The sequence below is a fragment of the Berghia stephanieae genome, chromosome 2 (assembly GCF_034508935.2).
Source record: "Berghia stephanieae isolate SIO BIC M18660-M18661 chromosome 2, UCSD_Bste_1.3, whole genome shotgun sequence".
In the NCBI taxonomy this organism is placed as follows: Eukaryota; Metazoa; Mollusca; class Gastropoda; order Nudibranchia; family Aeolidiidae; genus Berghia; species Berghia stephanieae.
Window position 1 is genome coordinate 58,023,348 of NC_088361.1, and position 10,245 is coordinate 58,033,592.

At 34.3% G+C, this 10,245-nt stretch overlaps 1 protein-coding gene across 1 annotated transcript in view; it reads left to right on the top strand.

Annotated features, from left to right (window-relative positions):
* LOC144965218 (autophagy-related protein 9A-like) overlaps positions 1–9,935 on the top strand; it is a 38,400-nt gene extending 28,465 nt beyond the window's left edge. Inside the window, exons 18-21 of the mRNA XM_078900319.1 lie at positions 502–588; positions 3,101–3,167; positions 5,990–6,087; positions 6,669–9,935. Of these exons, the coding sequence (XP_078756445.1) occupies positions 502–588; positions 3,101–3,167; positions 5,990–6,087; positions 6,669–7,640 (1,224 nt within the window). The 3' untranslated portion in view covers positions 7,641–9,935. The remainder of the gene's footprint in view (positions 1–501; positions 589–3,100; positions 3,168–5,989; positions 6,088–6,668) is intronic.
* Positions 9,936–10,245: the final 310 nt, after the last annotated feature.

The following is a 10,245-nucleotide window of genomic DNA, read 5'->3' on the forward strand; positions in this document are numbered from 1 at the left end:
GCATTAATAAGTTGGCATCATCTGTCTCTTTTTACAAATCTGTTTTGCCTCGCAATAATTAAAAATGTTTCTGAAATCTAATACATCACTTGTATTTGTTAATCAAATTTTAAATTTCATACAAAATTGTGATAAATTATTACAAATATGACTAGTTACGTCCTTGTTGGGTTCAGAATTAAGCATAGTCTTTCACTATTTATTTATTAATTTTTTTTTTTTTATTGTCCAAAATCAAGGTCAATCAACTCATCACGACCTTTCATATGACATATAGGAGACGCGCTGAAATAAGATGAAAGGAAGGCAGACTTGTTTTGATATAAGTTTTGACTTACCTCACTACTTATGTTTTTTATCCTACATTTTCATCGGTGCTGAGTAGAAATGAAATGATATTTCAGTTGAAGGTTTATTACTATATTTTATAAATACAAATCAAATGTTTATGAATGCGTTTAAGGTCACCATATGATAGATCATTTGTTTGCCCCTCTACAGTGGAAACCGGATAGAAAAGATGAGAATGTTCCCAGATCTCAGCAAGCAGAACATGGAAAAACAGAATTATCACTTATGCACTTTACTGTGAGTATTATTTAAGATAAATAAATTTCCATTAGTAAATCCTTAGGGGGGAATTAAGATTTTTCTTTAAGCTCTTTCTTAGGAAGATACTGAGATAACTCAGTGGTCAGGCACAGTGTTATGCAACAAAGGAGCAATAGGGGCTTAGTTACTCGCTCAAGGAAAAAACAAGATGTTGATAGTGGGGCTTGACTCAGGGCTTCTGGGTGTTAGTGCAGTGCTTTACCCACTGTTGTTTCCTTTTGTTTCAAGCATCTTTTAAGCTTCGTAAAATCCACATTATCTAAATCATCAGGGATGTCATGTCTTACATTATATTTTAAAATTATTTTCCCTTATTATTATTATTATTATTATTATTATTATTATTATTATTATTATTATTATTATTATTATTATTATTATTATTATTATTATTATTATTATTATTATTATTATTATTATTATTATCATTATTATTATTATTATTATTATTATTATTATTATTATTATTATTATTATTATTATTGTTATTATTATTATTATTATTAGTATTATTATTATTATTATTATTATTATTATTATTATTATTTATTATTATTATTATTATTATTGTTGTTTTCATCTTGATGACTTTAAATGTTTAACAGAGGCACGTTTGTTTTTTTAGCTGTGAACTTTCCTCTTCACCTTGAATAGATAAGAATTGTGGAATTTATATAAAATCAAGTAATCGAATTATCAATTTCATAGAACATTTAGTTCTGTTTAAAAAAACGCCAAACAAAATCCATTAGTTTTAGTTCAGTCTCTTAAACTTATTTTAGGTTATTAATTGAAATGGGAAACGAAATGATAATCTGCATTGTTATAAGTGTGTGTGTGTGTGTGTGTGTGTGTGTGTGTGTGTCTGTGTGTGTGTGTGTGTTCATGTGTATGTGAGAGAGTGTGTGTATGTGTATGTTTGCATGTATATTTGTGTGTATGTATGAATGTTTGTATATATGTATTTGAATATTAATTTGGGTATTACAATATGATATATAACACCAGAGCAAAAGCTGCCATACTCACAAATGAAATGAATAAAACGAGAATGTTGTTGATAAAGATGATGATGATGTTTTAATAGACGATGGGCGATTGAAGAAAATGATGTAATAGGATAACAGGACAGTGGTAGAAAAGCATGTAGAGTAGAAGTTTACAGCAATATTACAGCAGTATGTACAGTAGTAGTAGTAGTAGCTTGTACGGCAGTGGTTGCAAAATATAATATTTAAAAAAATATATTTTCGTTACATTAAATTTTATAAACATAATACATGGAATTGTAATTAATATGCTAACAAAGATGAAGTGTCTCGATATATGTCGATCAAATCATAATCAAATGGAAATATAGAATGAAAAAAACCCAAAAGTTGTATATTAAAACATGAATACAACTCATTATAACATGGAAGTAAATATCTATTAAATGATAGACTAATGCCTTTACATGAAATATGAATGGAACACATGGAATGATAATAGATTATTAAATACAATGAATTACACAAGAAGTATATCTCTGCGAACAAAAATGGGGCTACAAATCTATGACAATTTAAACACGAATCATAATAAATAAAATGGTGCGTTAAGTCGAAAATGTAATCAGGACAATCCAGTTTAGAAAATATGATGGGCTGCAACCCAAAACTTCCAAGAATATATACAAATAATATTGTCTTACAAAAGATATTTAAAAAGATACAGTTTAAACTTTATAGTCGTAAGTTGTGAAGTGGGTTAGAACATTCACTCTCAACGTATGAGAAGAAACTGACCAAGAATGTTGAATGATTCTACTAATGCTCATAAAGGTGCGAAAATCTTACATTTGTTCACATTATGAATAACAATAACAATGATGACAGTGGACAGAATTATAAATAACAGCGAATGATAAAAATAAAATAACGAGTGACGAAAACTGACAAAAAGTGACAACTCCGCAACAAGCAATACTAAACAATCAATAACAAATGATTCTGGTCTAACTAGAACACCCAAGGTTTGAGTTGCAGAGATATACATCTAAAAGGTGAAGTTTACTGTCCAGATTTAGTTTATGACTGGAACCAAATGACCAAGCTTCTCAACTGAGCGTTGCATTAATTGTGGTATCAGGCGCTCCTTGTTAATTATTAATAACAATAACGACAGTGGACAGAATTATAAATAACAACAAATGATAAATATGAAATAAGTGACGAAAACTGACAAAAAGTGACAACTCTGCAACAAGCAATACTAAACAATCAATAACTAACAATTCTGGTCTATTCAGAACGAATGTGTGTATGTGAGTGAGTGTGTGTTTATGTTTGTGTACTTGTGCATGTATGTTTTTGTGCCTCTGAGTGACTCTGTGCATGTGCGTATGTGTGTGTGTGTGTGTGTGTGTGTGTGTGTGTGTAAGTTTGTGTTTGTGCATGTTTGCGAGTGTTCAACTCTAATTTTCCTTTAACCTTTGTACCATCTACAGACACTGAACCCAGAGTGGAAACCCCCACAAGAAAGCAACGCTTACATCAACGAGATTAAGCATGATGGTGAGTGTTGGCTCATCATTCTTCCACATTCTTTCTTTTTTTCCTTACCTCCGCCTTGTAAATTATTTGGTGTATATATTATGTACGAGGGTCAATCAAATCAAAGAGTTCTGATAGTTGGCATGCAGGAACTTTCTATCAAGTTCAAACATGAAGTGTAATATGAAAGTAATTCTTATCGTGTCTACTCTCAAACCTATTTTTCACTTTTGTAATACTACTTTTCATTTTATGGCTCTGACATCACAAATGAAGTTGTGTTGTGACGTCTGAGAAAATAATATGGAGTTTACAAAAGAAAATATTCGGTTCTACATATTTATGAATTCACAGCTCAGTGAATAGCTACCCAACCTTGATCCATGAAAGTTTGCACTTTGTTTGTTGTGTGTGTGCTTGCTCTTTTTCAATTGTTTGCCATTTGATGTGAGAATTAAATCAAGATAGAGAACATGTATCTTGCCAACCAACATTGTGGATCCCAAATTCAGTGAATGAGAAAACTGTTGATTCTATCCAACAATACACTAAAGATGACCCACAGACTTCTCTACAAGAACATCATATACAAAATTATCCTTAACCATCTTCACATTCAAGTAAGTGTCAGATGGATATCCCATTTACTGACTGAAAAACAAAAACAAGAGAGGGTAAGATGTGTGTCAGAGTGGCTCAATTTACTTGAACTCCACAGACCCAAAATAACAGGATTACAGGTATTGTCACGGGGGATGAAACTAAGTTGCAACAGGTCCTTTGTGGTGGATGTCGTGTCAGAAGGCCCTACAATATTTGCTTCATATTACAACCAAATGGTACTGTCCCAAATAAAATCTGCCTTTGATGAGCAAAGACCAAAGGTTGGAACATTACGTGCTTTGATAACAATGCTACCCATCACAAAGCAATGGCTACAACTACAACTCAGTATCTACAAGAGGCTTAAACAACAGTTTTGCCACACTCAACATACAGTCCTGATTTAGCATGGGCCATGTGACTTGGTTATTTTCCATCGTGAAAGAACAACTTGTTGCTAACAAGGCCTTGTAAAAGTTGCCAATTCAAAGCTGCATTCTATACCATGTGGCTATTGGCTTGCTTTCCAGAATTTGTTGAAAAGGCTGACTCTTTGAATACATCATAAGAAAGAGTATTTTGAAGGTCTTTGAAAAGTTTAGAGGTGTAGGCGTTCACGTTTTTGAGATATAGCACCGCTATCAGAACCTTCAGATTATCCCATCCCTTGATGTTGGAAAGACCTGTAAGAGTCTCATGTACTTTTAAACTTCAACAAAAAGACTAGATCTTCACAGGCATAATAAGATATCTGGAATAGAGTAAATATAGAATTTGACAGACAGTAACATATTTCCATTTGTTTGAGCTATCAGAACAATCCTTAAAAATATTCCATATCTATTGGAATTCATCTTGATTACTTGTTTTCTATATCATTCATCGTCTCTCTATCATTAAAAAAAATTAATATTAATATGTATTCAATATTTTCTTGGCTTGCCTCATGGAAGTTTAGATAATATCGTTTTCAGATATGTGTATTATTAATTCTATTTTCCTGCTTACATCAAAATGCTGATTTTCTTTTCTGTATCATATTATATTGGGCAGACAAAATTAATAGGGCCTCACTTTTGACTAACTATTTTGTAAAGGTTTTTTGTACGACTGTTTTGGAAATCAAGATAGACAAATATATGTTAGCAGTCGATGTTACAGATGGTTACATTTTTTTATTTTTTTTAAATCTCCAACAATTTTGGAAAATATGATTTACAAACCTGGTGACTGCTGTTCTCATAATTTACCAACTGTTCATATAATTCACCAACAAAAAGAGGTCACCCTGGTGTATGGTGGAAAAATCATGTTTAGGCTTCCTTATGGATAAGTCGTTAAGCAAAACGAAGGAATGCAAACGAAGAACAGAACTCATGCAACTTGATGGCAATCGCCTGGAAAATGTGCACTCCTTCATTTATCTTGGCAACTGTTTCCAAAGTGCCAAGATGACACAGCTGATGTAAAACATAGAATGAATGTAGCCCAGTCTGTTTTCAACTACCTCCACCACTTACGGTGAAACACTTGCTTAATAACATCTATGAAAATCAGCCATATGTTCCTCCTTTATGTGTGTCAGTGAAGCACAGGACCTAAAGGCTTTAATAACCAGTCTCTAAGTACAATCACCAAGGGTGACTCCATGTACTCTTTTGATCTCATACTCACAAATACACAAGAGACAATTAAGATATCTTGTGCACATTCTTTGCATTGAGCCTGATTATCTAGTGAGGTGCACTCTCATGGCCCTCACCAAAGGAGGTTCAGTCTGTCCTAAGTGCTCCCTTTACATGGACGCTGAAAACAAGTCATACTGAACTTGAATGCTTGGCCAAATACAAAGACGTTGAACTAAATTAGTTGACAATTGTGCCTGTAGCAAACACCATTTAGGTGCCCTACTATCTTAGTAGAATGCAATATGTACCTTGGACTGCATTTCTTTCTTGATTTTTTGTGTAATTGTGTCATTGAGCTGACAATTATGATTCTAAATAATATATAATAAAGCATATATCTCTCTCTCTCACTTTCTCTCTCTCTCTCTCTCTCTCTCTCTCTCTCTCTCTCTCTCTCTCTCTCTCTCTCTCTCTCTCTCTCTCTCTCTCTCTCTCTCTCTCTCTCTCTCTCTATTGTGGTCATAGATGCATTAAAAATTACATATTCAATTCAAGCACCTCAAAGTATTCTATATTCTAATAAAGGCATTTAAAAAAATTAACTCATTACAGTTCAGCGTGATATGCCAGCAGCATTTACAAGTATGATACCTGAACCAATGAGTTTGCCAAGTCTCGGCCTTGTTCATCCTTTGGATCCAACACTGATGGTAATTAAGTTAGGTCATAGTTCAATTCAAGAATTGATGAAGTGAAAAAATGTTTCATGTATGAATTTTGTGATTAATGGAACAGTAAAAAAGTAAAACAGTTGTTATTTTGAAGATTGTAATACTTAAGACAAATTATCATTCTACATGCAAATTACACTGTTCAAAACTTTGCTGATAGAAGTCTACCATAAAATCATTTTGTTTAGAATTTTAAAGCATCAGTAGCTTTGTTGGAAGTACTCACCTTGATATACATTTGCCAATTTCGTCGATTTTTTATATATGTGTCTCAGGTTTAAATGCATGCATAATCTTTAAGAAGAGTTCTAGTTGTCATTCAATTTTTCTTAGATCATTCAACGTACAAAAGTTTTACATGGTTAGAACACTGAGAGAAATTATGATTTACGAGAGAGCAGATAAAACAAATATGCACCTATTTGTGGAAATAAAAAGAGTTGTATTAGCTATTGCAATTATGAAAGTTTTAAATCATATTTGTTCATAGGATTGATGAGCAACCATATTTTAAAAGATTATTATTACCACAAATTGTTTTTTACTATTTTTATCCTCAGAACGTGTCCTTGCAGCATAGTATCCAGCAACAGCTGATGCACCATGGCCAAGGAGGAGTTGGAGGAATGCCATCACACATGTCTCATTCTCACAAGCTGAGAGGGGGGTTGTCCAATCACGATGGCCCAATGCCATCAGCAATTCCAGTGTCTCTCTCCACATCAGGATCTTTCCATTCTGCTAGCTTAGCTCCAAACTATATCGATGAAGGTCAGCGAGAACTTATGGCAGGAAATATGAGTCTCAGTGTTCTTCATATACACGACATGCACCACAGACAGAAGAGGTTGGGGCATAATAGCCCTCGGCTGAGCCGTGTTCAACAGGAGGATGTTGCAGCTGCAGCAAGATCTCATAATTCTGGTTATGTGCCGCCATCCTCCAATATAGGATTATATGGGGTAGCTGGAAGCCACTTTCCACACCAGCCTCGACAACTAAGCCAAGAAAAATTACCACACCACTTTGATGTTAACATGGGTGTGTCAGATTCTTCCACCTTATCTCTTTCATCCTCTTCTGTCCTGCCAAATCAAGGTCAAGGTCATCAACAGAGACCTCATGGGTTTTCAGAATTCTCTCGTCTTACAAAATATCAGGACCTCCAACCATCTGTGCAATCTACTTCTGTTGCCTCTGCAGCAGAACATCCACCATATCTTGGTGGCATCTCTGATGACTCTTCCCCATATTCAAATCCATTTATAACCGCTGTTGTTGATAATGATGATGATTCAAATATTGAACTGTCCAGTTTGCCACCTCTAGAAACACCTGGTGTTGTAACTTTCCCTCGCCGCCTTGGTGGTCCATCACTAAGTCACAATCTTAATATAGTTTTACCACCATCATCATCATCAACACCACCATCAGCAGGAGCAATGGCAGCGATAAATAAGCATTGTACAGATCCTATGCCCCAGATTGAAGAAGATAATGGAGAGCATGAAATTGACACATCTCTCACTTGAATCCCTTTTTTATTTATTTAATGTTTAAAATGGCTCCCGTCTTAGAATTGGGTTTATCTGTAAATAATAATTAAATCTGCATAGATGTTGTTTTGTTTTTGTTTTTGTTTTGTTTTTAATACATGTTTTTTAATTAATAGAATTTTTAACATTAAGCTAAATGTTTTCAGAATAAAAATTGTCCAGGTTGAAATTAATGCAATGATTTTGTGCATTGAAATTATTTTGAACATCAATAAGATATATAAGAACAAAGAAATATATGAAACAATGAAGCAATTTATGAATAACATTTCTGAAAAAGTTATAAAGAAATGACTTATAGTTTGATATTGCAGAATTACATATAGATGAAGACAGATTCAAAGATAAATTATCATTTGATAGTTTGAAGGATTAAAAGTCAATTGTTTACTGTGCCATCTATCTCATCAAATGTATGTCTTCTCAGCAAGATTAAAATGGAGGAAATTCTATCCCAAAGCCGTGATAAAAGTATAGTAAAACCTTGCCATACTGCTTTCTCCCCAAAAATCATTCTATCAGGCTAGCTGGCTTGTCGATAACTTGATAATGAATAAGGACTGCATTAGATTAACGATCAGACTTTAAACATTTGACCTTTTGGGCTGGTCGATATTTCTCAAATCCAAAGCCTTGCTATCTCTTCTATTCCCCTACATTATTTGTCCTTTCCATGCACTTTCTGACCTTTTTCTGTAATGATACCATTTAGTTTCACCTGGGCCCTGTCCTTAGACTTCTGGGTGGGGTTCCTACCTCCCATAGTGGGCAGGGAGGTACTTATTGTGTCTTCTATCCCCCTATATCTGTTTTCCAACTTGCATTCTGTCTTTGTCTTGGAATGAGATTGCTTGGTTTTGTCCTGGCCCTGGTCGGGGTCCTGGCTGGGAGGGAAACAGTCGAATGCATAGTTATTGTTTTGGGAGATGATATTTTTTTCCTTGTAAATCATCTCTCTGTTATGTATTATTATATTTGTTCTAATTTATAATGTAAGCATTTGAGTGTATTCCTCTTAGTGGGGGCCGTGCTTGTGTCCGGATGAGACTTATTGGTGATCTCAAACTAAGAACATTGATGGTATGCTCTTGGAATCTACATCTGATCCCTATTTGTTCCCAGTTCCCCTTTTTCTTGGATGCTTTAATTGTAATTCTAGAACTTTTTACTGTCCCATTTTCTTCTTTTTACTGGCGCTACTATAACCTAAATGTGGTGCAAGCGCCGTAAAACCCTTTTAAAAAAAATAAATGTCCTTAGACTTGTTGAGAGGGATGCAGATGGATTTATCTTTTGTTAGAAATGCTGGAGTTTTTTTTCATGTAAATCATCTCTTCATAATATATTTTGTTCAGATTCTTTGTTATTATGTTTCTTATGTACCCATTGGAGTATATACCGTTTTGTGTGGATCGTGTGGCTGTGTCAATTTTGGACTTTCAGATAGTTGTCCCCTTCGTCTTTCTTTTTCTTTTTTTACATAGGCGCTCATAATTTTGATCTAAATACTTTGACTACTCTTTAATCTTCCTTTTTTTGTGACATTGAAATGACCTAAACTGGGTGGGGTTCTTGACCTCCCATAGTGGGCAGGGGGGGTGCATACTGAGTCTTCTATCCCCTTATATCTGTTTTCCATCATGATTTCTGTCTTTGTCTTGGAATGAGATTACTTGGTTTTGTCCTGGCCCTGGCCGGAGTCCTAGCTGGGAGGGAAACAGTCAAATGCATAGTTATTGTTTTGGGAGATGATATTTTTTTCCTTGTAATTCATCTCTCTGTTATGTATTATTATATGTTATTTTGAATGTATAATGTAAGCATTTGGGTGTATTCCTCTTTGTTGGATTTTGTGCTTGTGTCCGGATGAGACTTATAGGTGATCTCAAACTAAGTACATTGGTGGTATGCTTTGGAATCTACATCTGATCCTTTTTTGTTCCCAGTTCCCCTATATCTTACTTTTTCTTGGGTGCTTTAATTGTAATTCTAGAACTTTTTACTTTCCCATTTTCTTCCTTTTCACTGGCACTGATATGACCTTAATGTGCTGCAAGCGCCGTAAAGCCCTTTACAACATGAACACAAATGATAAGTACTTAATCATGCATATAGGATAAATGTAAGGTGGTGGTGGGTCTCATTTTCTTCCTTTCTACTGGCGCTGATATAACCTAAATGTGTTGCAAGCGCCTTAAAACGCTGAAAAACAAACAAAACAAATGACCTAAAAGTGTTGCAAGTGCAGAACAAAGTCTGAAAAAAATAAAACATGGCTTTCTCATTATTTTAAATTGTCATATTAAAAAAAAAACCAACTGAATTACTTAGAGAATTTTCACATTCTACATGGTTTACCACAGGCCACAGTAAGTAGTAGAGGTTTCACTCAATATTGGCTTGAAGGGATGGGTCACAAACAAGGTTGACAGAAGTAGGTTGTGACAGATTGAATGATATGTACCTGGGTGGGGTTCCTGACCTCTCATGACAGGGAGGCACTTACCGTGTCTTCTACCCCCCTTTATCTGTTTCCAAATTGATTTCTGTCTTTGTCTTGGAATGAGATTACTTAGTTTTG